Source organism: Neovison vison, chromosome 1 (genome assembly GCF_020171115.1).
Source record: "Neovison vison isolate M4711 chromosome 1, ASM_NN_V1, whole genome shotgun sequence".
Classification (NCBI taxonomy): Eukaryota; Metazoa; Chordata; class Mammalia; order Carnivora; family Mustelidae; genus Neogale; species Neogale vison.
This window is the reverse complement of record NC_058091.1, coordinates 215,969,931-215,997,364: the sequence shown is the minus strand read 5'-3', so window position 1 is coordinate 215,997,364 and position 27,434 is coordinate 215,969,931. Positions and strand designations below refer to the sequence as shown.

The 27,434-nt window shown below is 38.8% G+C and overlaps 1 protein-coding gene across 6 annotated transcripts in view; it reads right to left on the bottom strand.

Annotated features, from left to right (window-relative positions):
• Positions 1-27,434, bottom strand: part of GFM2 (GTP dependent ribosome recycling factor mitochondrial 2) — a 72,546-nt gene that overhangs the window by 11,137 nt on the left and 33,975 nt on the right. For 4 of the 6 annotated variants that reach the window (XM_044267093.1, XM_044267074.1, XM_044267083.1 and 1 more), the window contains 10 exons: positions 25,679-25,767; positions 24,432-24,492; positions 23,822-24,001; positions 18,366-18,446; positions 14,484-14,632; positions 12,736-12,876; positions 12,553-12,652; positions 9,610-9,799; positions 5,678-5,754; positions 2,283-2,421 (listed from right to left, as the gene is read on the bottom strand). In XM_044267093.1, coding sequence (XP_044123028.1) covers positions 2,283-2,421; positions 5,678-5,754; positions 9,610-9,799; positions 12,553-12,652; positions 12,736-12,876; positions 14,484-14,632; positions 18,366-18,446; positions 23,822-24,001; positions 24,432-24,492; positions 25,679-25,767 — 1,207 coding nt within the window. The remainder of the gene's footprint in view (positions 1-2,282; positions 2,422-5,677; positions 5,755-9,609; positions 9,800-12,552; positions 12,653-12,735; positions 12,877-14,483; positions 14,633-18,365; positions 18,447-23,821; positions 24,002-24,431; positions 24,493-25,678; positions 25,768-27,434) is intronic. The other 2 variants (XM_044267114.1, XM_044267104.1) reach the window with 2 other exon arrangements.

The following is a 27,434-nucleotide window of genomic DNA, read 5'->3' as shown; positions in this document are numbered from 1 at the left end:
GATTTTGTAACATGAAAATATTTTTTGAACTCTGATTTAACACTCCCTTATCTATAGGATTTTCTTTGAGGAATGGGTTAAAGACACATTTATCTAGAGTCCCTGTTTGTTTTTTTCCAGGATCCTTGGAATATTATCAATTCATGAGCATGTTATACTAAATTCTTTTTTGTTTGGAGTTTTTTTCTCCAAAAAAAGTGGCTCTTATGAATTTAGGCTAAAAACCCCATCAGAAGCCAATGGTTACAAATTCTTACAAATTTTGCCCCAAGTTTCCTTGTCTTTTTATGGAGAAGACTTCCCAGTTAATTATTTCCATGAGCAATGTGACCCTCAAGTACTAGGTTAGAGATAACTACTACAGATTTCCTCCAGAATAGCTAGCAGTTTTGGTGCTTTTTCCCCGAGATTCCTGCTCTAGCTTCCTTTCGTGTTCTAAGCAGCTCAGACGTTAATTTAAAAGATACTATTTAGGGTGCCTGCGTGGCTCAGTGGGTTAAGCTGCTGCCTTCGGCTCGGGTCATGATCTCAGGGTCCTGGGATCGAGTCCTGCATCAGGCTCTCTGCTCAGCAGGGAGCCTGCTTCCCTCTCTCTCTCTCTCTCTGCCTGCCTCTATGCCTACTTGTGATCTCTCTCTGTCAAATAAATAAATAAAATCTTAAAAATAAATAAATAAATAAATAAAAAATAAAAGATGCTATTTAGGGGTGCCTAGGTGTCTCAGCAGGTTAAGCCTCTGACTCTCTTGATTTCAAGTCAGGTTGTGATCTCAGGGTCATGAGATCAAGTCCCATGTTGGCTTTTGCATGGAGTCTGGAACCTGCTTAAGATTCTTTCCCTCTCGGGATGCCTGGGTGGCTCAGTTGGTTAAGCAGCTGCCTTCGGCTCAGGTCATGATCTCAGCGTCCTGGGATCGAGTCCCGCATCGGGCTCCTTGCTCGGCAGGGAGCCTGCTTCTCCCTCTGCCTCTGCCTGCCTCTCTGTCTGCCTGTGCTCGCTCTCTCTCCCTCTCTCTCTGACAAATAAATAAATAAAATCTTAAAAAAAAAAAAAGATTCTTTCCCTCTCCCATGCCCAAACCCCGGCTTGCACGGTCTCTCTAAAAACATAAAAATAAAAAGAAATTAAAGACTTATATTTTCCCAGCATTTTCCAGATAAAAAGTCCAAGAATAAAAATCCTCATATCACTTGCTCCTACATTCTCCTTGTATAATTTTTCAAGTTTTACTGAAAAGTAACTACCTGGCCTTTTCATAAATTACTGAGTTACATTTGGTTATCCTTAACATGTTTTCTCTGTGACTCTTTTCAGAAATTGCTCCATGTTTTTACTCCTTGTGGAAGAGCAGTGATTATCATAGTCCTATACTTAAGAAAAGCAAACTGAAACTATAAAAGAAACAATATGAATTCTTAAATTTGGGGACAGAAATATAAAAACCTGTACTTTCTCAAGAACATCATCAGCATAACATTACCATATTTATTAAGCAAATGAAATTATTTTCCACTCACTTTGTAGAGTAAAAATAATACATTGGGGCACCTGGGTGGCTCAGTGGGTTAAAGCCTCTGCCTTCGGCTCAGGTCATGATCTCAGGGTCTTGGGATGGAGCCCCACATCGGGCTCTGCTCAGCAGGGAGCCTGCTTTCCTTCCTCTCTCTCTGCCTGCCTTTCTGCCTACTTGTGATCTCTGTCAAATAAATAAATAAAATCTTTAAAAAAAAAAATACATGAACTTTAAATTCTTATACTCATTCTGGTAGTGAGGATGAGTGTAAGCCACCTACACCAAGGGCTTACTCTACCCCATGAACACCACTGAAAAGCATACTTGTTTGGTAAGGGCTCATCATCTGTTTGATGTAATGAGTGGTAAAATAAGAGAGATGGGTTAAAACAAAACAGAACAAAATTCTAAAAAAAAAAACACAAGAAAACCCACACATAAAACCTATGCCTGGGGTGCCTGAATGGCTCAGTCAGTTAAGCATCTGCCTTTGGCTTAGGTCAAGATCCCAGAGTCCTGGGATCAAGCCTGAGGGCCACCCACTGCCCTCCAGTTAGGTTCCCTGCTCAGTGGGGAGCCTGCTTCTCCCTCTCCTTCTGTGATTCCCTCCCTGCTTGTGCTTGCTCTGTCAAATAAATAAATAAAATCTTTAAAAATAAAAACACCCTATGCCCACTGATGGAAGATACTAGTGACTATGAACCCTGCTTTCAGAAAACAGATCCTAGAGAAACAAAAATAGCAAATTTTAAATGTTTCATGTTTTACCTGTGGCACGAACTGCATTTAGGATGGTCTCTCGGTATGCCACCTGGAGAGGCCCTAGGTAGGTTTCCAGTCCATATTCCCTCTTGATTCGGTCATGAATAATCTCAATATGTAACTCTCCCATACCACAGAGAACAGTCTGGTTAAAAGAAGAATAAAATAAAAACAAGATCCAAGGAAAAAGTTATGTTTATCACAAAATACTATATAAATGTATGTTATCAATGTTATGTTTCATTCACAACAAACCAAGTTTTTGGCAAATTTTTTTTGGTACTTCCTCAAAACAGTTTTTAACTTTTCTGAGTGGGTAAGTCAATTAAAAGTGAATTGCTGGATGTGCTATGGTGAGTGCTGTGAAGTGCGTAAACTTGGCGATTCACAGACCTATACCCCTGGGGATAAAAAATTAAAAAATTTAAAAATTTAATTAATTAAAAAAAAAAAAGTGAATTGCTGGGGCATCTGGGTGGCTTAGGTTCAGGTCACGATCTCAGGATCTCAGTCAGGATCCTGAGACCAAGGCCTGTGTCAGGCTCACAGCCTGAGGGAGTCTTTCTCCCTCTCCCTACCCCCTACTTGAGCACTCTTTTTCTCTCTCAAATGAATAAATTAAAAAAATTTTTTAAAAATCAGGAAAAAAAAAAGTGAATTGCTGGGGCTCATGGCTGCCTTAGTAGAGCATGCAACTCTTGATCTCAGTGCTGTGAGTTCAAGCCCTACACTGTACATAAAGCTCAGTTAAAAAAAAATTAATTTACAAAGTGATTGCTAGGCTATTGTTCTTTTTACAAGACAGTTTAATCAGGCAGGCAGCATCTAGAAGTACCATACTTCCCAACCATACAGTTTAGTTCTGGTCAATGCAACAGGGTTGTAACTGATGCTGGCAACTTCTGGGTTATACCTTTAAAGAAAGGATAAAGCCCTTCTCTAACTGAAGATGCAGGAAACTGTCTTGAAACATGCAGATGAGTACAACATCTTGTTAACTAGGGGAGTGAAGAGGATAACCTTTTTCCCCAAACATTCCCAACCACATTGGTATCTACTAATCATCCTGGGCAGCACCTTACAGTTTTTTGAGTAATCAAATCTTTCAGACTGGTTTGGATCTTTATTTAACAAATAAACTGACGTTTATCTTTCATGAACCAGTGTTACTTAGAGCTTTTGTTAGAACAAGCCAAATCTGTATCAAAACTAAGCAAGACAGGCTTTTTATTCATTTTTTAAAGTATTTTATTTATTTGAGAGAGAGAGCATGAGGAGAGGGAAGAGGCAGAAGCAGAGGGAGGATAATACGAGGGCGGGGGGTGGGGGGCTCAATCCCAGGACCCTGGGATCATGACCTGAGCTGAAGGCAGATACTTAAGTAACTGAGGCACCCAAGGCATGCCTTTTAAGAAAACTTCTCTAAAACAATGGTTATTCCTTAAGAAGGTCTTTGTGTATGAGAAAGTATAATGCAAGGAAACCATATTTGCTCAATCTTATTCATATGCCATCTATATAGTGAAGAATTAACCTCATCCAAAGAGAGATACGGCCCTTGCCCTCAGCTACTGGTATGTTATCTTTACGGCAGGATATTGCCTGGCAGAAGTGTCTGCTTGTCTGGGGGCTCTGTCCACCAGATTGTGTAATGATGTGATTTATGATGTGGGCCTTGGAATAGGCTTATCAGTTCCAACCTGGAGAGTAAAGGTAGTAGCCTCAACTTATAGGAGGTACTAGAAACTAAAGGTCAACCACAAAAGCAGAATCTGATCCAGTCTTAATAAAAACTCTGAACAGGGCTGGGTGAGCCTCCTTGGTTGGCAGTATTCTTGATGAAGGAAGATATGCATTCAGAACTCTCCCAGATTCTGCCTCTTTGACTCTTCCTTTGGTTGGCTCAAATTTTATCCCTTCACTATAACAGAACTACAAATGTAAGGAACAACAACAACAAAAAGGATTATTTTGTGTACAATTTACTATAAAGTTAAACAAGTGGATTATTTGGGAAAAACAAGCTGTAGAATAATACAACTAGGATGACTTGTTATAATCTGTATCTGTACATATATATATGGAAAAAATATACTGTGCTTTATTTATAACATAACACAGCAGAAGATATTTGGTAGTGTGAAACATTATTCACCATTTCAGTTGTTACCTGTGTAAAACAGAATGAACAAAAGGGGAAACTTTAATTTTGTACTTTGTGGTGCACCTTGGTGGCTCAGTAGGTTAAGTATCTGCCTTTGGCTCAGGTCATGATCCCAAGATCCTGAGATTGAGCCCCACATCCTCCTTTCTCACCCACCCCACTCACGCTCTCTCTCTTGCATTCTGTTTCTCAAATAAATACATAAAATCTTGAAAAAAAATTTTTTTGTACTTTGTATCCTTGTGTGTTATTTGCTATTTAAAAAAGAAAAACATGTTTTGTCATTTTTTAAAATAAGTTTTTTTTCAAGAAAGTTTAACTGCTTGTTGTATCCTCCAGCATTAATTAAATAAATTATTACCTCATTTAGCTAGTATTTGGGAAATAAAATACTCCCTGTTTAAAGATTAACTAAATCGGGCACCTGGGTGGCTCAGTGGGTTAAGCCACTGCCTTCGGCTCAGGTCATGATCTCAGGGTCCTGGGACCGAGGCCCGCATCGGGCTCTCTGCTCAGCGGGGAGCCTGCTTCCCTCTCTCTCTCTCTCTCTGCCTGCCTCTCCATCTACTTGTGATTTCTGTCTGTCAAATAAATAAATAAAATCTTAAAAAAAAAAAATAAAGATTAACTAAATCAGTTTATCCTTAAAAACAACTTTATAATCTTTTAAAGGAACTTTTTCTAAAATCTTGGATAAACTTTACCTGTTTTCCTAAAAGGAAGACACAGAATGGAATATGTGTTCTTCTACTGTAATGTAATATACACAAACTTCTTACCACCTACTTTAGCTCTACTTCCTCCCACTGTGTTAGGTTATTAAGCAGTCACTTCTCCCCCATCTTAGGTGAGTTAGTGACATTAAAAGAACCTTTACACCCTCCCTTTAGTATGCTGTTTATAAACCTTAGCTTTAGAGGGTTAAGACCTTGTCAGGGTTGAACCTTATTTCAAAATTTTACAAAAGACTGTCTTCTGGAAAGCTGAAATGATAAACAGTGGTTTAGGTATGCGAGGTATAATTAATTATACTGAGAAACTAACAGCTTGATAGTCAACACAAAAATAAGAAATTTCTATTACGACAGAACCAAAAGAGAAAGTTTTTTCTTTCAGGGACCATGAGCCAATCATATTTTAGATATATCCATTTAAATACACACACACACACACACACACAAACACACAAAAATGCTATTATTGAAAGATTTCTGGGATATATTAATAAAATGCATACCTGTCCAGAATCAGGATCCAGCTTTACTTTCAAACTGGGATCTTCACGCTGAAGGCATTTCAGTGCATAATCCAAATCTAAGCGATAAACAGTAACTGTTATCTTTATATTTCATAATGTGACTTATGTTAAAGTGGGGGAAAAAATGAACAAGCAAACAAATTTTGAAAAAGAACATTTCATCGGGAGGGAGACAAACCATAAGAGGCTCTTAATCTCACAAAACAAACTGAGGGTTGCTGGGGGTAGGAGGGTAGGGAAAGGGTGATGGGGTTATGGACATTGGGGAAGGTATGTGCTATGGTGAGTGCTATGAAGTGTGTAAACCTGGCGATTCGCAGACCTGTAACCCTGGGGCAAATAATACATTATATGTTAATAAAAATAATTTTTAAAAAAGAACATTTCAAACTGCTATAAATAGTTTGCCGAGAATAAAAGAAGATGGTAAGACAGTGATAGGAGGTTATCTGAAACTGAATGATCTGGAAAGGCCTCTCCAAGATAATTTAGAGGAAGACACAGAAAAGAATGGCCATGTATGCGAAATCCGGAAGAAAAGGAATTCCAGAAACAGCAAATGGCGGTGCAAGGAACGGTTTTGCCAGTGGAAAAGTAACAATATGGCCAGGGTAGCTGGATATTAGTGGGTAAAAGGGAAAGTAGTATTAGATTATGAGGGGAAGGTATGGCAGAAATCACATCATGTGAAGTTTTTTTAAGCCAGGATGAAGCATTTGGATCTCCACTGGGAAGCCAATAAAGGGTTTTAACTGGGACAGCTAACCACCTGATTGTTTCACAAAGATCAATCTAGGAGCTGACAAAAAAGCAAAATGCCTTCAGAAACAGAAGCGATAATGAAAAACTGGCCAAAGGAAACTAAATGACATCTTGAATAAAGAGATGCTAAAATGGTCACTCTGGGATGTATTATCACACACAAAGAGAAAGAATCTATTCCTTATGTTAAATATGGCATCTTAAGACAAGTGATACTTTAATATAATCAATTAACTGTCAAGTATATTCTCCCTCTCTACAAAAGATGTTTCACAGACATAGGCCGCCTGGGTGGCTCAGTCATTGTGTCTGCCTTCGGCTCAGGTAATGACTCCAGGGTCCTGGTATCGAGCCCCACAATGGGCTCCCTCAATGGGCAGGAGAAGCCTGCCTCTCCCTCTGCCTCCCCCCTTGCTTGTGTTCCTGCTCTTGATGTCTCTCTCCATCAAATAAATAAATTAATTAAAAAGAAAAGTTTCATAGACATTAAGTATGGCTCAAGAAAAGAGCTGAGCAATGGATTAATGAAACAACCTTATCAGTCACACATTTAAAGTGGTCTTCAGGGGCGCCTGGGTGGCTCAGTGGGTTAAGCCGCTGCCTTCGGCTCAGGTCATGATCTCAAGGTCCTGGGATGGAGCCCCACATTGGGCTCTCTGCTCGGTGGGGAGCCTGCTTCCCCCTCTCTATCTGCCTGCCTCTCTGCCTAATTGTGAATCCCCTCCTCTGTCAAATAAATAAATAAAAATCTTAAAAAAAAATAAAGTGGTCTTCAGGATATAAACTTCTAGACATGCACGATCCAGGTAGTAGTCATGAGCCATCTTATTAGAATATTACTAGTCTCAACGGACATGTGCTCTAAGTATAAAATACATACTAGGTTCCAAAAACTTAATATGAAAAAAAGTATCTCATTAATTTTTTATATTAATTATATGCTGAAATGGTACTGTTTTTGATATACTGGGTTAAGTAAAATGTACCGTCAAAATTAATTTTGCAGTTTATTTTTTTTTTAACGTGGCTCTAATTTTAGGTTAAAAAAGGCAGTAAAGGGGTGCCTGGGTGGCTCAGTGGGTTAAAGCCTCTGCCTTCGGCTCGGGTCATGATCTCAGAGTCCTGAGATCGAACCCCGCATCGGGCTCTCTGCTCAGCAGGAAGCCTGCCTCTTCCTCTCTCTCCTCCTCCTCTCTCTTTAAAAAAAAAAAAAAAAGGGGATGCCTGGGTGGCTCAGTTGGTTAAAAAAAAAAAAAAAGGGTAGTAAAGTAGATATTGTATTTCTATTGCACAGTGCTCTTCTAGACTCCTGACATCCCAAAGTCGGGTTCAAGGATAAGCAACACTGGCAACAACTAGAGCCTGTTAGAGAAAGTCTTACGTTCCAGACTGAATCAGAGTTGCACTTAACAAGAATTCCAAGAGATGTATTATACACACTGAGGTTATTTAGATAATATCTTATCTTCAGATTTTCAAAGAAAGAAATAATACTTATGACACTGGAGCTTTTGGAATGAAAACATAGTAATGTTACTGTAAATAAACAAATTCATTCAAAAACATTTATAAAGTATATTTATAAATTTGGGGTGCCTGGATGGCTTAGTTGTTGAGTGTCTACCTTTGGCTCAGGTCATGGTCCCAAGGTCCTGGGATTGAGCCCCGTGTTGGGCTCCCTGCTCAGCAGGAAGCCTGCTTCTCTCTCTCCTGCTCCCCCTGCTTGTGTTCCCTCACTTGCTGTCTCTCTCTGTCAAATTGGTAAGTAAAATCTTCCAAAAAAAAAAAACCACTATTAAAAGAAACAGCATTGCAAAAAGAGCACGGTATCTTCAGGAAATTGGAACTAGTTTATTGTGTAAGTATAAGATGAGAGGATTCCAGGGCACCTGGGTGGCTCAGTGGGTTAAAGCCGCTGCCTTCGGCTCAGGTCACGATCCCAGGGTCCTGGGATCGAGTCCCGCATCGGGCTCTCTGCTCATCAGGGAGCCTGCTTCCTCCTCTCTCTCTGCCTACCTGTGATCTCTATCTGTCAAATAAACAAATAAAAAATCTTTGAAAAAAAAAAAAAGGTGAGAGTATTCTATTTTTGTTTAGTGAAAGAAGAGGGTTCAGAATGAAGGAGGAAGTTTCAAGAAATGAGGCCAGGCAAGAAGACTGGTATGAGAGGCTGTTAGTAGTCTTTCACTCTATTCTGCTGCTGTCCAGCTAAAAGACTGCATTTACCAGATTCCCTTGCAACTGAGCGACCATATGTCTAAGTGACAGCCCATGACATAGAAGAAATCTTTAAAAGGAAAAGGACACATCTTCTTCCTCCTTACTCCATTCCTCTCTGTCAGGAACTCTACTGTGATGCCAAAGACCCTAGCAGCGATCATGATATAACTAAGGATAGAAGCTATGCATTCAGAGAATCAGGGCAGAACAGCTGGAGGCTGGGTGCCTGATGACATTGTAGAGCCAACCTCTAAACCCTGGGCCACCAACTCAAGGCACATTTTACAAGGGAGAGAAATAAACTTTTGTCATTAAAGGAACTGTTATTTGAGGGGGTTTCTGTAATATGTAACCAAAGCTAAATGGAGAGAATACACCTGAAATCATGATATTTATACAGCATATTAAGGAGTGGGTTTGTGCTCTAAGTAATGAGAAGCCACTACCGATTTCTGAGTAAACAGGCTAGAGAATGAAGCACAGAACAGTCAAAAAGGTCAAATAACATTAACTATAGTATATAAATATCTTCACGGAGTTCTAAAGGTTGAGCTAGAAAACAAGGAGCATTTTATAAATGGTGATGAGAAAATGAATGAGTTAGGAATCGGTAACTGTCTAATCAATTACTGTCTGGAAGGGCAGTCCTGATGCCAGTTACTCAGAATGCCACAGAAAGCACCACAAGAACAGGAGTAAGGAAGACTATGATATGCAAAAAGTGGCCAACATCTAAGAAAAGAGTAAGTAAAAGGAATTTGTAAAAACCAAAACACCTTATATAAAAAACAAGACTAACCACAGGTAATACCCATAAATTCTGGTAAAACTGATCTGAGATCACATAAATCTTTTGAGAATATAACATAACTATTTCTATCTACATTATCGGAGCACTAATTAGTTAATACACTAAAAACTATGTGTACCTGGCTGCCTAGCCACTGAAGGGGGCTCTATGGTACAGAAGAAAACAGGTTCTGGAATCTCCACTCCAGCCAGTAAAAGTCTCTCTGCTTCATTGTTTTGTCTGTGCTGCTTTTCTCCCTCCCTTCCGGCTCGACGAGCTGCAGCTAATGCACTGGACTTGGACGAGGCAATGGTGTCCCCAGTGGCCGTCTGTAAGCAAAAAAGATACTTGGGAACAAAACAAGCTCTTGGCAAGCACTCAGCTTCTACCAAGATTCACGAATAGGAAAAAATTTCATGTGACACTTCCAACAGAATTTAAAACAGAGACAAATGCATAAAGCTCATTATAACTTTGCAGAGGTAAAGCTAACTTGTGTAAGACTCTATCCAGGGGCACCTGGGTGGCTCAATGGGTTAAAGCCTCTGCCTTCGGCTCAGGTCACGATCTCAGAGACCTGGGATCGAGCCCCCGAGCCCCACATCGGGCTCTCTGGTCAGCAGGGAGCCTGCTTCCTCCTCTCTCTCTGCCTGCCTCTCTGCCTACTTGTAATCTCTGTCAAATAAATAAATAAAGTCTTAAAAAAAAATTCTATCCAAAATACTGCTATAAAATCCTAACAATAAAATACACACACACACACACACACACACTCTCACACACACTACACATCCAAAATTCATGTGGTGAAACAAATGTACCTTCCTAAATTTTATTTATTTATTTTTAAAAAGATTTTTATTTATTTGACAGAGATCACAAGTAGGCAGAGAGGCAGGCAGAGAGAGAGAGGGAAGCAGGCTCCCTGCTGACCAGAGAGCCCGATGTGGGGCTCGATCCCAGGACCCTGAGACCATGACCTGAGCTGAAGGCTGAGGCTTAACCCTCTGAGCCACCCAGGTGCCCCTAAATTTTTTTTTTAAAGACTTTATGTATTTATTTGACAGAAAGAGCAAGAGAGCACAAGCAGAGGGAACAGCATAAGAGGGAGAAGCAGGCTCCCCTCCAAGCAGGGAGCCCCATGGGGGTCTTGATCCCACTGGGATCATGACTGAGCCAAAGGGAGACACCTAACCATCTGAGCCACTCAGGTGCCCCAGTACCTTCCTAAATTTTCAATCATGTCAAAATAGGTTAGTTCTAGAAGTCCTTATAGAGTTTTACCACAGTGGAAATTTATTACTGTTTTACAAAAAAATCCTCTATTAACAGGTGCCTGGGTGGCTCAGTGGGTTAAGCCACTGCCTTCAGCTCAGGTCATGATCTCAGGGTTCTGGGATCGAGTCCTGTATCAGGCTCTCTGCTCAGCAGGGAGCCTGCTTCCTCCTCTCTCTCTCTCTGCCTGCCTCTCTGCCTACTTGTGATCTCTCTCTCTGTCAAATAAATAAATAAAATCTTTAAAAGAAAATCCTCTATTAACTAAAATAAGCAATTAACTAGCATTCTCCAGACTATGCAAAATTGATAGCTTCCTTATAGACTCTAATTAATAACTACAGTATCACTTTTGAACTTCAATACTACAAAGTTCTGTGCTAGCTTTCTTCTCTGTAAAGATATTCCTACTGAAGCAGTATTTCAAACATATTTCTGTAACTCCCTCAAATATGTATGTGGAGCTCCTGCCTTAGGGTAGACAGAGGACATTTTCAATGCTAGAAGTCCGCTACTTGGACTGTGGAAATTTTTATTATTTTTAAAAAAGATTTCATTTATTTGAGAATGAGAGAGAGCATGAGTAGTGGGGAGAGCAGGGAGAAGCAGTCTCCCCACTGAGTAGGGAGCCCAATGTGGAGGTTGATCCCAGACCAGAACCAAAGGCAGACACTTAACCAAATGAGCCACTCAGGTGCTCTGGACTGTGGAAATTTTATACGAACGGATCCTGAATCCTGCAATTACCCATAAAGACATTTAAAAATGTTCAAAATAGGGACACCTGGGTGGCTCAGTTGGTTAAGCAGCTGCCTTCGGCTCAGGTCATGATCCCAGCGTCCTGGGATCGAGTCCCACATCGGACTCCTTGCTCGGCAGGGAGCCTGCTTCTCCCTCTGCCTCTGCCTGCCTCTCTGTCTGCCTGTGCTCGCTCTCTCCCCCTCTCTCTGACAAATAAATAAATAAAATCTTTAAAAAATAAAATAAAAATAAAAATAAAAATGTTCAAAATAACAATGATTATCCTAAATGCCAAATATACCAAAGTTTAATGAGAAAATGTATTCAGTTTAATCTATATGTAAATGAAATGTCCTTATAGTTTTAACCTAGCAAAAACACATACAGAGGGGTGCCTGGGTGGCTCAGTGGGTTAAGTCTCTGTCTTCAGCTCAGGTCATAATCCCCCGGGGTCCTGGGATCGAGCCCCGCGTCGGGCTCTCTGCTCAACCCGGAGCCTGCTTCCTTCTCTCTCTCTGCCTGCCTCTCTGCCTGCTTGTGATCTCTCTCTGTCAAATAAATAAATAAAATCTTTAAAAAAAAAAAAAAATTTATTAAACCTTGGGGTGCCTCGGTGGCTCAGTGGGTTAAGCCGTTGCCTTCGGCTCAGGTCATGATCTCAGGGTCCTGGGATCGAACCCCGCATCGGGCTCTCTGCTTATCGGGGAGCCTGTTTCCTCCTCTCTCTCTCTCTGCCTGCCTCTCTGCCTCTGTGATCTTTGTCAAATAAATAAATAAAATCTTAAAAAATATTTACTAAACTTAAAACACAAGTGTGTATCCAGGAATAGTGTATTTTTTTTACTTGAATTTGAACTTTACACAAATATAATCCATACCGCTCACAGTCTTCTGTAATTTTCTTTCTATTATGAGATTCAACCATGTTGATGAATATGCTACAAAATTCTTTATCCCGCTATTTATAGCTATTTGGATTGTTTGTGGGCTTTTGCTACTGCAAAACACCTGCTTTTAAATAAACTTTTAAGCTATCATTTCCTAGAGAAACCATCTGGTCACTTACATGTTTAAGGCCGACAGTCAAAGCAATGTTACCAGCAGTCAGTGAAGGGATTTCTATATGTTGGTCAGCAAATGGCAAAAGAAGACGACTTACTCTCTCCCTGTGAAAATCATAATTTGTATTAGTAAAAGAATTTCTAAAGAAATGAGTGCAGTTTTGAAAATAACCTAAGCTTCTACTTACGTGCAGTTTCCATTAATATTATAGATGGCTGACTGGGGTTTTATCATGCCTGAGTAAATGCGCATAAACACCAGTGGTCCCCGCTGCTTGTCATGAAGAACTTTAAATGCCAGGGCACATAACTCACCCTTATACCACTGCCTACAAAATGAGACATTCCAGAAAATCCTTTAAGATACACTTCCCAGGTATCTATGCAGATCAGATCAGTGTACAAACTTAACCTTAATGTACTCCCTCGTTATCTTCTAGTTAAGCTACTCAGACTAATTAAATCATGTCAGTACTAATTACCTCCCTTCCTCCACTTGACTGAACTATTTAATGGAGATCTTATCATTAATTCTTCAAAACTAAAAATAATGGATTCTCTCCCAAATATTACCTCTACTTGCAAGTAATTCTACTGCATGGAGTTCATTCCTCAGAAATACACGTAAGGACATCTTACCAGTTCTCACAAAACCCTGTACAGGGTATACATACAGGTAGATGCTTTCCAATTATTACTTTTAACTCCCCCCCAACTTTCTCTCCAATTGCATAATCATAGAAATCTACACTATAAACTTGAACTTGTTTACATAGCCAACATTCTTACAGACTGATGTCCTTAGTGTGCACTGTTAAGTTTCAGAAAGCCTGAATCCCTCTGAAATTGCCAAACTTTACATGTAGGCACATATACATAAGTAGGCACAAACTTTATATGTAGGCACACCATGTTCTCATTAATTTCAAAGGAGCCCATGACTCAAAGCAGGTAAGCCACTCTATTATAGAACTTCTCCAATCTTATCCCTGTTCTCTCCAACTTTTAACTTTAGTAAGTACTTAGAGTCTACCATACAATAGGCACTGTTCCATATGCTTTATCAATATTAACTCATTTGATTCTTGTAACAATCCAGTGAGATAGGTCCTATTCTCTGCATTTTACAGGTGAGAGAATACTAACTTGGAAGAGCTGGGATTTAAATCTAGGCAGTACACAATCCATGTTCATAATCATTTCACCATTAATGCATCTCCAATTGAGAGATACGAAAAGTAATTAATGTCCTACTTAAAGGATTAAAGTCCATTCCTGCCTGCCATTTTACACAATGCTCACTGGTATTTTAGAGGATTTATTATTAATAAGTACAAAGTTGGTAGTGCCAAGAGAAGTAAAATGATGACCTTTCTTTACAGCCACAAAGTATTTTTGAGCTTATTAAAAATCTTAAAATCTAGGGCGCCTGGGTGGCTCAGTGTGTTAAGCCACTGCCTTCGGCTCAGGTCATGATCGCGGGGTCCTGGGATCAAGTCCTGCATTGGGCTCTCTGCTCAGCAGGGAGCTTGCTTCCCTCTCTCTCTCTCTGCCTGCCTATCTACTTGTGATCTCTCTCGTCAAATAAACAAAAAAAATCTTTAAAAAAAATCTTAAAATCTAGTATAAACATATTTACAGAAAATTTATCAAACATCCCCACTATACTGCCTTTTTTTTTTTTTAACTAAGACAACATGGTAAACAATTATACTTTCATACAGCAAAAAAGACACACTGTTCTACCTTCATCTGTAAATACAGCAGGTCACAAAAATAATGAAAAATGTCCCTTTCAGATAAAACTCTATATTGTTTACAATTATATTCGTCAATGTTATTTTTAAAATGGTGATTTAACTACCTTTTTGAAACAAGACCTCTCTGCCTGTTTTCTCAAGGCTGTAAGATTTTAATCTATTACCTGCATACTCACAGAAATTCGTAGTTGCGCTCTTCGGGTGAAGGCAAGTACATAGTAATAGCATCTAACAAGGGCTGAACCCCTTTGTTTTTCAGGGCACTTCCACAAAGCACAGGAACTGCTGTCTGAGCCAGTGTTACTCTGTGTATTGCAGCCTGTAGCTATAAAGCAGAGATATTAAGTACTCTGTGTGCAGTATACTGGCCATCATTTTTTTGTAAATTTTTTGTTTTTTTATAAACATATAATGTGTTTTTATCCCCAGGGGTACAGGTCTGTGAATCACCAGGTTTACACATTTCACAGCACTCACTATAGCACATACCCTCCCCAATGTCCATAACCCCATCCCCCTTCCCCCAACCCCCCTCCCCCCAGCAACCCTCAGTTTGTTTGGTGAGATTAAGAGTCACTTATGGTTTGCCTCCCTCCCAATTCCATCTTGTTTCATGGATTCTTCTCCTACCCCCTAAACCCCCCATGTTGCATCTCCACTTCCTCATATCAGGGAGATCGTATGATAGTGGTCTTTCTCTGATTGACTTATTTCACTAAGCATGATACCCTCTAGTTCCATCCCCATCATCGCAAATGGCAAGATTTCATTTCTTTTGATGACTGCATAGTATTCCATTGTGTATATATAACCACATCTTCTTTATCCATTTATCTGTTGATGGACATCTAGGTTCTTTCCATAGTTTGGCTATTGTAGACATTGCTGCTATAAACGTTTGGGTGCACGTGCGCCTTCAGATCACTACGTTTGTATCTTTAGGGTAAATACCCAGTAGGGCAATCGCTGGGTCATAGGGTAGTTCTATTTTCAACTTTTTGAGGAACCTCCATGCTGTTTTCCAGAGTGGTTGCACCAGCTTGCACTCCCACCAACAGTGTAGGAGGGTTCCCCTTTCGCCGCATCCTTGCCAGCATCTGTCATTTCCTGCCTTGTTGATTTTAGCCATTCTGACTGGTGTGAAGTGGTATCTCATTGTGGTTTTGATTTGTATTTCCCTGATGCCAAGTGATGTGGAGCACTTTTTCATGTATCTGTTGGCCATCTGGATGTCTTCTTTGCAGAAATGTCTGCTCATGTCCTCTGCCCATTTCTTGATTGGATTATTTGTTCTTGGGTGTTGAGTTTGCTAAGTTTTTTACAGATTTTGGACACTAGCCCTTCATCTGATATGTCGTTTGCAAATATCTTCTCCCATTCTGTCAGCTGTCTTTTGGTTTTGTTAACTGTTTCCTTTGCTGTGCAAAAGGTTTTGATCTTGATGAAATCCCAGTAGTTCATTTTTGCCCTTGCTTCCCTTGCCTTTGGCGATGTCAAACTATCACTCTTTGCAAATAATATGATACTATATGTGGAAAACCCAAAAGACTCCACTCCAAAACTGCTAGAACTTGTACAGGAATTTAGTAAAGTGTCAGGATATAAAATCAATGCACAGAAATCAGTTGCATTTCTCTACACCAACAACAAGACAGAAGAAAGAGAAATTAAGGAGTCAATCCCATTTACAATTATACCCAAAACTATAAGATACCTAGCAATAAACCTGACCAAAGAGGCTAAGAATCTATACTCAGAAAACTATAAAGTACTCATGAAAGAAATTGAGGAAGACACAAAGAAATGGAAAAATGTTCCATGCTCCTAGATTGGAAGAACAAATGTTGTGAAAATGTCTATGCTACCTAAAGCAATCTACACATTTAATGCAAACCCTATCAAAATCACACCCATTTTTTTTCAAAGAAATGGAACAAAGAATCCTAAAATTTATATGGAGCCAGAAAAGACCTCAAATAGCCAAAGGAATATTGAAAAAGAAAGCCAAAGTAGGTGGCATCACGATTCCAGACTTCAAGCTCTATTATAAAGCTGTCATCATCAAGACAGTTTGGTACCGGCACAAAAACAGACACATAGATCAATGGAACAGAATAGAGAGCCCAGAAATAGACCCTCAACTCTATGGTCAACTAATCTTCGACAAAGCAGGAAAGAATGTCCAATGGAAAAAAGACAGCCTCTTCAATAAATGGTGTTGGGAAAATTGGACAGCCACATGCAGAAAAATGAAATTGGACCATTTCCTTACACCACACATGAAAATAGACTCAAAATGGATGAAGGAACTCAATGTGAGAAAGGAATCCATCAAAATCCTTGAGGAGAACACAGGCAGCAACCTCTTCAACCTCAGCCATAGCAACTTCTTCCTGGCCATCATTTTTTAAGGCCTTCTTATTCTTTTTTTAAATAACATTAATCACTACTTAGTATCTTGCATACATATTTAATGGTTTATTGTCTGTCTTTCCACCCACCAGAATACAAAATCCATATAAGCATTTTAACAAATCCCATAAAAACACTGCTGAATCCCCAGAAACTTAAAATGTCCTTAAAATAAGTAGGATCTAAAAATAAGTCTTGGGGCACCTGGGTGGCTTAGTGGGTTAGGCCTCTGCCTTTGGCTCCGGTCATGATCTCAGGGTCCTGGGATCGAGCCCCACATCGGGCTCTCAGCTCAGCAGGGAGCCTGCTTCCTCCTCTCTCTCTGCCTGCCTCTCTGCCTACTTGTGATCTCTATCTGTCAAATAAATAAATAAAATCTTAAAAAAAAAGACTATAAAAATAAGTCTTGAATAAATGAATATACTTCTAATTTAACCTTAACAGAGGAACTGACCAGAAATTAAAAACATAAATATGAATTATAATTTTTCAAAGAAATTAGACCCACATCAAATCAAATCCAAAGAAAATCAGAAATCAAAGTAGAAATCAAATTTGAAAGAACTCAAAAGCCAGGAAATGGTTGGATGTGCTTGTAAGCTACTGAAAAAGACATGATGGGTCAATTTTAACTCAGATTATAAGCTCTTTGAAAACAGAAATCATGAGACTATAGGGCACAATAAACATCACATCTAACTTTCAAATATTAAACAAAAATGTTCAGTAATAAGGACATTTCATTCAAAATAAAAATACCTTTTTCCATTTCTAACCCCAGGGGTTTCTAAATTAATCCAACCCCAAATTAATCTAGAGACTCGTGTTTTTCCTACTTCTTTTGTGAAAAATAACTAGGTAAATTTGCTGGGCTCATTCTGGATCCCATTATACATACTTCCATCTAAAAACACTTTACTTGGGGTGGCAGGGGGCAGGCTCTTGGCTGGCTCAATTGGTGGAGCATTCAACTCCTGACCTCAAGGTTCCTAAATTCAAGCCCTATGTTGGGCATAGAGCTTACTTAAAAACAAATAAACAAAAAAACAGCTTTAATTGGTAACTCTTGTTTCATAAAGAAAACTAAAGATGGGATGAGGTCTCTGGTAGAAAATAATGGAAATGCTTTGAAGAAATCTGTCCTAATTGAATTACTATCACCATTTAAAACATGCCTATTCTCTGGCTTAATGTATTTGAAAAGAAAACAAAAAAATGAACACCTATAATGAGCTTCCGAGAAAAATTAAATCATATTCAGAAAAAATGTGAGAAAAATAATCATTGCAGCAGTCTACAAAACCAATAAATTTTCAATACAAAATTTCTACATATAATTTCCCTAAACTGCTGAGAAAAATGATCACAGTGAAAATGCTGCAAAGAAGGAATAATTAACTTAAGCTGATTCAAAGCAGTAAAAAGGATACAATCTCTGATTTTCCAAAGCCCATTATGACAACAGTAAATCAATACCATTATTTAAGTACTTGTATTAATAGTGACTTTACCCTACTGTTCTCCCAATTAAGTCAGCCTTTTCTAATGCTATGCAAAGTTGAAAAAAATAAAACGCCGGAGACAGAAAAATCAAACCATATCCAATTAATAAAACTTTATCAAAGTAAGTGAATAATGAAATTTACCTTTTCAGTTGGTAGCAAATCAAAATTTTCACTGAATTCTCCTAAAACCAAGTCAGCAAATTCATCATCCAAATCTGCAACCTATAAAGAAAGATTTTAGTTCTATAACTTGCTTTTATTATCATGGCTGTTAAGTCCAAATACCATAAATGTATGTTATTCAGATGTTTCAAGACAGCTACATGATCTATCTTATTCAGTTCAAGGAACTCTCCACATCTTCTCAAGAGATAAATAGTGTTTCTTTCAAAGGAAAAGAGAAGGGATTGAAAACTGAAGATAGGCAATTATGAGTTCTTATAGTCATGGGAAGCAATAGCCAGATAAAGTATCTCAATGAAGTGCTATCTACTCAGAGTGCTCAAAAGAAGTAAGATACACAATTTAGAGCCACTGATAATATATATAAGGGATTACTATTTTCAGATAAATTTGTAAGTCTTAGTTCATAAAAAAAAGCTTCCTTTGGTATTCCTTTAACATTATGAATGTTTACCAGATCTCCTAAGACACTCCAACTAAAGTAACTCATCTTACAGTAATCCTGCACTGAGGGAACAGATTTAAGTTGGGGGTCAAAGTTATCACTTCAGCAATAAAAATGCAATTATCTAATTCACATTCTTTTCTTAATCATCTGCCTGTATGAAACAATTCAGCTGACAATAAATTTAACAAATATTTCAAAAGCGGGCACCTGGGTGGCTCAGTTGGTTAAGTGTCTCCTTCGGCTCAGGTCATGATCCCACAGTCCTGGGATCGAGTCCCAAGTCGGGCTCCCTGCTGAACGGGGAGTCTGCTTCTCCCTCTTTCCCCTACCCCCACTCATGATCTCTCGCTAATAAATAAATAAATAAATATATTTTTAAAAAGTTTCAAAAGTTTATGACAGTACAAGGGAGCAAAACATTCCAACCAACCTGGGAAGAAAAATACTCTCCTACCCGCTAACTATTATAGAAACATACCTAACCATTCCTCTGAAAAGAAGTATATATGACTCCATCTTCTGGAGCCAAACTGCCTGGAAATTGCTCCACTACTAACTAACTTGTTCAAAAATTTAGGTCAAGTTACATCACCTCTTTTACCTTGGTTACTCATGGAGATAATAGTATCACCTACTTCACAGGGGGAGGATTAAATAACCAATTCAAAACATGCTTCTAGGACATACAGTAAGTACACAGTAAGTGTAATGATCACTATTCACCTCAGAACACAGGAAGTTGATTCTAGTCCACACTAATCTTATTCTCTTAAAAAAATTTAATTGTGATAAAATATAACATAAACATAAAATTTACCATCTTTACCATTTCTAACTGAACAACTGGGTAGTGTTAAGTATTTTCATACTGTTGTAAAACTACTCTCCAGAACTTTCCCAATCTCACAAAACCAAAAATCTATACCATGGAACAAATCTCCTCACTCTCCACTCTCTTAGCCTTTGGCAACTATGATTCTACTTTCTATCCCTATAAATGTGACTACTCTAAATACCTCATGTAAGTGGAATCAGTAAAGAATTTTTTTTGTGACTGGCTTATTTCAATTAGCATGTCCTCAAGTTTCATCCACATTGTAGCATGTGTCAGACATCCTTCCTTTTTAAGGCTCAATTGTATGTATACACCATATTTTATTTACTTATCTTATAGATGAACACTTGGGTAGCTCCCACCTTTCGGCCATTATGGATAATGCTGCTAGAACAAGGATATGCAATTATCTCTCAATACCCTGCTTTCAGTTCTTTTGGATATACATCCAGAAGCAGAATTGCTAGATGATATGGTAATTCTATTTTGAGTTTTCTGAGGAACCACCACACTGTTTCCCATAGTGGCTGCATCATTTTCATTCCTACCAATAGTATACAATGGTTGCAGTTTCTCCACATCTCTGTCAATACTTGTTTTTTGGTTGGCAGAGGGGAGAGGGTGTTGTGGGGTTTTGTTTGATAGTAGTTATCCTAACGGGGTATGATGTGATCTTATTCTCTAATGAAAATAAAGAAAATGTGAGACCATGTGGACAAAATAATAAACTATTACAAGGAATATATATTCCTTGAGGAATATTCCTTATAATTATATATATTCCTTAAATATATATATATTCTTGTTAATTGGCACTTAATATTTTATACATACAGTCTCAAATTTTCTTAATTTTCATTATAGACCATTATGTCCTAAGACATGCATAAGACAACCTAAAACCTCAAAGGGGAACCAATTATTTACCCAATTATTGATTAATAAATGTCAATTCCACTTATATTCTGCTTAGGGCCTCCCAAATTAGAGAAGCGGTATAGACCTGGGTTCAGATTCCAGCTCTACTACTTATTAGCTTTGTAACAACTTATTTAAGAATTCTAAGCTTCAGGGCGACTGGGTGGCTCAGTGGGTTAAAGCCTCTACCTTCGGCTCAGGTCATGATCCCAGGGTTCCAGGATGGAGCCCCGAGTCAGGTTCTCTGCTCAGTGGGGAGCCTGCTTCCCCCGCCCCCTCCCTCTCTGCCTGCATGTGATCTCTGTCAAACAAATAAATAAAATCTTAAAAAAAAAAAAAAAAAAAAGAATTCTAAGCTGTTGTTTCCCCCCTAGTGAAACAAGGATAATGTAAGTTGTGATGATCAAATAATATACTTAAAGCACTTAAACCAGATCATCGTAGGTCCTCAGTAACTGTTACCCAATAATAAAAATAATCATCAACATTCTGGTAATGATAAAGATGATCGGTATGGGGACGCCTGGTGGGTCAGTGGGTTAAACCTCTGCCTTCAGCTCAGGTCATGATCCCAGCATCCTGGGATTGAGCCCCATACCAGGCTCCCTGCTTGGCGGGAAGCCTGTTTCTCCCTCTCCCATTCCCCCTGCTTATATTCCCTCTCTCGCTGTGTCTCTGTCAAATTAAAAAAAAAAAAAAAAAAAAAAAAAGATTAGTATGTGATATAATGGGAAATAATTACTTCAAAAATAAATTCAGGGGCGCCTGGGTGGCTCAGTGGGTTGAGCCGCTGCCTTTGGCTCGGGTCACGATCTCAAGGTCCTGGGATCGAGCCCCGCGTCGGGCTCTCTGCTCAGCAGGGAGCCTGCTTCCCTTCCTCTCTCTGCCTGCTTCTCTGACTACTTGTGATCTCTGTCTGTCGGATAAATAAATAAAATCTTTAAAAATAAATAAATAGGGACGCCTGGGTGGCTCAGTTGGTTGGACGACTGCCTTCGGCTCAGGGCGTGATCCTGGAGTCCCGGGATCGAGTCCCACATCAGGCTCCCAGCTCCATGGGCAGTCAGCTTCGCTCTCTGACCTTCTCCTCGCTCATGCTCTCTCTCACTGTCTCTCTCTCTCAAATAAATAAATAAAATCTTTAAAAAATAAATAAATAAATAAATAAATAAATTCAAAGATGAATGAAAAAAATTAATGATGAGAAGATCTATTTTGAATAGTTTAATTTAGAAGAAAAAAAGTCAAAGGGTTTGGAAGTAAATGTTTTTCTACCATAAGATTCAGAGGTTATTTAAGGCATTACTTATTAGTCTATATATGAACAGTACTATGTAAGTATTATAAATATTAACGATCTTACTATTTTCCATTAAAAGTCTGGGGGTGGGGGTGCCTGGGTGGCTCAGTTCTCTAAGCATTTGCCTTTGGCTCAGGTCATGATCCCAGGGACCTGGGATCAAGACCCAAGACAGATTACCTGCTCAGCAGGAAGTCTGCTTCTCCCTCTCCCTTCTGCCCCCTCCCCCTGCTCAGGCTCACTCTCTCTCTGTTTCTTTCTCTCTCTCTCTCATAAATAAAATCTTAAAAAAAAAAAAAAAAAACCCACCAACTTTGAGGGTGGAAGAGGTCCAGAGTTCTCTTTTAACTATAAAATTAATGGTTTTAAAATTTCTAAGTTAATGTGTCATTTGATCAGTAAAAGATGGACATACCCTTTGACCCAGAGATTTCATTTCCAAGTGTAACCCTAAACAAATTCTTACACATATACACAAGGAGATACAAACAAAGATGTTCACATCAACACTGTTCCTAACAACAAAAAAGATTAAAACCTCAAAGTCCATCCACAGAAGAAGAGACAATAAATTGTGGTATAATACTGAAATACTAAAGATGAAGCATAACCACAATAACAGGATGAATCTGCAATAAAATGTTATAAAATACAATTATCAAAGAAGACATCCAGATGGCCAACAGACACATGAAAAAGTGCTCCATATCAATCGGCATCAGGGAAATACAAATCAAAACCACAATGAGATATCACCTCACACCAGTCAGAATGGCTAAAATCAACAAGTCAGGAAATGACAGATGCTGGCGAGGATGGAGAGAAAGGGGAACCCTCCTACACTGTTGGTGGGAATGCAAGCTGGTACAACTACTCTGGAAAACAGCATGGAGGTTCCTCAAAATGTTGAAAATAGGACTGCCCTATGACCCAGTAATTGCACTACTGGGTATTTACCCTAAAGATACAAACGTAGTGATCCGAAGGGGCACGTGCACCCGAATGTTTATAGCAGCAATGTCTACAATAGCCAAACTATGGAAAGAACCTAGATGTCCATCAACAGATGAATGGATAAAGAAGATGTGGTATATATACACAATGGAATACTATGCAGCCATCAAAAGAAACGAAATCTTGCCATTTGCGACAACATGAATGGAACTAGAGCGTATCATGCTTAGCGAAATAAGTCAAGTGGAGAAAGACAACTATCATATGATCTCCCTGATATGAGGGAGTGGTGATGCAACATGGGGGCTTAAGTGGGTAGGAGAAGAATAAATGAAACAAGATGGGATTGGGAGGGAGACAAACCATAAGTGACTCTTAATCTCACAAAACAAACTGAGGGTTGCTGGGGGGAGGGGGCTTGGGAGAAGGGGGGTGGGGTTATGGACATTGGGGGGGTGTGTGCTTTGGTGAGTGCTGTGGGGTGTGTGGACCTAGCGATTCACGGACCTGTACCCCTGAGGATAAAAATATATGTTTATAAAAAATAAAAAATTTTAAAATAAAAAAAATTTAATTTAATTAAAAAAAATACAATTATCATTCCATTTAGGTAAAGTGCAAAAACATGGGAAATGAAGTCCTTCATGAATCCATACATTTGTAACAAACTATAAAGCAAAGCAATTGCAAGAAAAACACTACAGTCAGGATAGTGGTGGTGGGAGGTGTAAATGATCAGTGGAAAAGAGAGATAGAAACAGTAAATGGCACACAGAGATTCAAGAGATTTGCTAATATTCTAGTTCTTAATGTGAGTGATGCAAACATTGGTGTTCATTCTATTATTCATTACACTTTACATATTCCATATGTAATTTTATAAAAATTTCATAATATATAAAATATTTTTAAAGTTTCTAAATACTTATGCAAATGTAAACTCCAAGTATTTAGTTTACCTGTTCAATTAAGTCATTCCTTGCTTCAGTTGTCTCCTTCAGCAACTCAGCATCACTTGTTTCCAAAAGGGGTTTCCTCTCAAAGTCTTTTCCATCCTCTGATGGACGATTCCAAAGAAGTTTTTCTTTACTTACAACATCCACAACGCCTTTGAAAGCTTTGCCTTCACCAAGTGGTAACTTCAAGTCAGAGTGAGATTAACTTTGTTACATGACCACTCAATTACAATCGATTTGGTGATAAAGTTTATCTTCCCCTACTTTCCCCCAATGTATATTATCATTATTACCACAGTCTGTATTTATATTTATATGCCAACTTTTTCAAAAAAGATTTGAGATAGTTTTAGAAAAATACAAGTCACAATAAAATAAACTGGTGAGGAAATCTGAAGTTGTTGCCTTTTTTTTTTTTTTAAACAGAGCTAGAAATAGAGCAAGTGAACACAGGCATATGCCAGCACAGAGCAAGGGGCAGAAGGAGAGGGAGAGAATCTTCAGCAGGGTCCCCCACAACCCTAAGATCATGACCCGACCCAACATCAAGAGTGACTAAACCACCCAGGTGCCCCTGGAGTTGTTGCTATTAATCAACCAAGTATCAACCAACCTGTAGAAGCAAAGGCTTTGCCTTCAATTTCTCTCTGATGCTTTCAACTGCATATTTAAAACTGCAGAAAGCAAAATAGCTAGAGTTTAAAATGTTAAGATTCTTAAAACAGGTTTAAGAATTAAAATTACATCCCTTTTTACTGTCTCCAATGTTCACCATTTAACAGTTTTCCGTAGGACAATATGTTGAGTAAATTTTCAATGTCAATTTCAGATAACAGTGCTGGACTATCTACCATAATCTGCTGCACAGGTATCTAGGGTATTATTATTATAAACTTCACTTACCTACAGTTTGAAATTAAGATTAGATAAACTGATCAAGGTCACTGATAATAAATTACAGTTACGAGATTAAAATGCATGATTTGTGATTATGAGTCAAGGATTCTTTCTTCTATCAATTATATTTGCTATTACACATAATTCCCACTCTTCCCCAAAAGGCAGCCTTAATTTCTCTGTATCTTTATCACACGCATTCTTAGTATCCTGTTATCAGCTTTAGAATTACTGCAGAAAATTACATAAACAGAAATAATACTATGTGGTTTTAGGAGAGGGACAGTTTAGGTCTTGTTTTTGTCATTCTCACACCACAGACCAGGATCTATCACATTACCCCAAAATCCTTTATATTCTTGATTCTCTGAATTCTGTTCTCAAATCCATGTATTTATTTTGGATTATCATTCTGTGAGTCTTTGAGCATTACCACCACATCTTAGTATTAACTTTTTTGCCCTCTATGCAGGTCTTAAAACATCTACATTCTCTCCCAGTTCCCTTTTAGTGAGAGCATATTAGCCAGTAGCTAAAGAAAATCAGGGGACAGAAAACAATCATCTACCTTCTACCGTTAGTAATGATGGGGAACATCACAGTCTTTAGCAATACAGGGATTATTTCATACTGCTCTAGACAGAACCAGTGGAATCATTCAGACATCACTCTGTCAGGATTCTAGAAAACAGAATATAGCCTCTCTGCATTAGAATCATGATGATTCAACACCCATCACTTATCTATTAATCCCACATTGTTATTCAACCTATGAACTACCTGCTATGAAACCTTTTAATGGAGGGGAAAAAAAGAAATTTTTTAATGGGACTGAATTGAGATTCCATAGAATATTTATATTCTATGGGGAACAGTTGTTTGTAAATTTAAGTTATAGTCCATTAAAATCTCAAACTGTATTTCTACTTTAACATGTGAAAAAAAAAAAAAACTTAAAAATACCTTGCTCCAGTTTTGTCCATTTTGTTTAAAAAGCAGATTCGAGGTATCTTGTGTTTATCAGCTTGCCTCCATACTGTGAGAGTTTGTGCCTAAGGCAAAGACAAAGGGAAAAAAAAAACTCATATTAAACAAAAATAACTATGATACTACATACAGAACAAACAGATCTAAGAAGCTATTATAATGGAATTGGGCCCTGTTCTAGCACAGAATTAGCACTGCTGCACTGACACTTCCAGAGTCACTTTTTGTTCTAGCACAGAATTAGCACTGCTGCACTGACACTTCCAGAGTCACTTTTCTGCTAGTAGGTTAACAGAGTTAAGACATAATGAAGGGTGATGAACAGTGTGCTTCAAACTGAGACTACTACTTTGGGTGATTTACGCTGCCACACAAAGAGAACAAACACCTGGAAGGTAACTGAGAGTCATGTAAAAAAGACTTCACTGGGGCGCCTGGGTGGCTCAGTTGTTTGGGCAACTGCCTTTGGTCATGGTCCTGGAGTTCCGCATTGGGCTCCCTGTTCAGCAGGGAGTCTGCTTCTCCCTCTGATCCTCTCCTCTTCTCATACTCTCTCTCATTCTCTCTCTGTCTCACATAAATAAAATAAAATAAAATTTAAAAAAAGACTTCATCAAGAATTAGAAGACGTGGGACACCTGAGTGGCTCAGATGGTTAAGCATCTGCCTTCCGCTCAGGTTACAATCCTAGAGTCCCACATCAGGCTCCCACCTCAGTGGGGAGCCTCCTTCTCCCTCTGCCTCTGCCCTTCACCCCGCTCATGTTCTCTTTTTTTTTTTTTTTTAAGATTTTATTTATTTATTTGACAGAGATCACAAGTAGGCAGAAAGGCAGGCAGAGAGAGCAGGCTGAGCAGAGAGCCTGATTCGGGGCTCAATCCAGGACCCTGGGATCATGACCTGAGCTGAAGGCAGAGGCTTAACCCACTGAGCCACCCAGCCTCCCCTCTTGCTTTCTTTCAAATAAATAAAATCTCTAAAAAAAAAAGTTTTAAAAAGAGAAAGAATTAAAAGATGTAACTTTTTGTCAAGTTTCACTTTACCTAATACAGTTTACACAATACTGAACTCCTAAGTTTGCTGACCTGTGAAATATGGACTTTTGCCTTAATTCATATAGTTATTGTGATGTTAAAAAACCAAACAGGACTGCACTATCGAAATGCTACTGTGATAGAAATTTTTATTATGACAGTTCTATTTTCAACATTTTGAGGAACCTCCATGCTGTTTTCCAGAGTGGTTGCACCAGCTTGCATTCCCACCAACAGTGTAGGAGGGTTCCCCTTTCTCCACATCCTCGCCAGCATCTGTCATTTCCTGACTTGTTGATTTTAGCCATTCTGACTGGTGTGAGGTGATATCTCATTGAGGTTTTGATTTGTATTTCCCTGATGCCGATTGATATGGAGCACTTTTTCATGTGTCTGTTGGCCATCTGGATGTCTTCTTTGCAGAAGTGTCTGCTCATGTCCTCTGCCCATTTCTTGATTGGATTATTTGTTCTTTGGGTGTTGAGTTTGTTAAGTTCTTTATAGACTGTGGACACTAGTCCTTTATCTGATATGTCGTTTGCAAATATCTTCTCCCATTCTGTCAGTTGTCTTTTGAATTTGTTAACTGTTTCCTTTGCTGTGCAAAAGCTTTTGATCTTGATGAAATCATTTTTGCCTTTGCTTCGCTTGCCTTTGGCGATGTTCCTAGGAAGATGTTGCTGCGGCTGAGGTCGAAG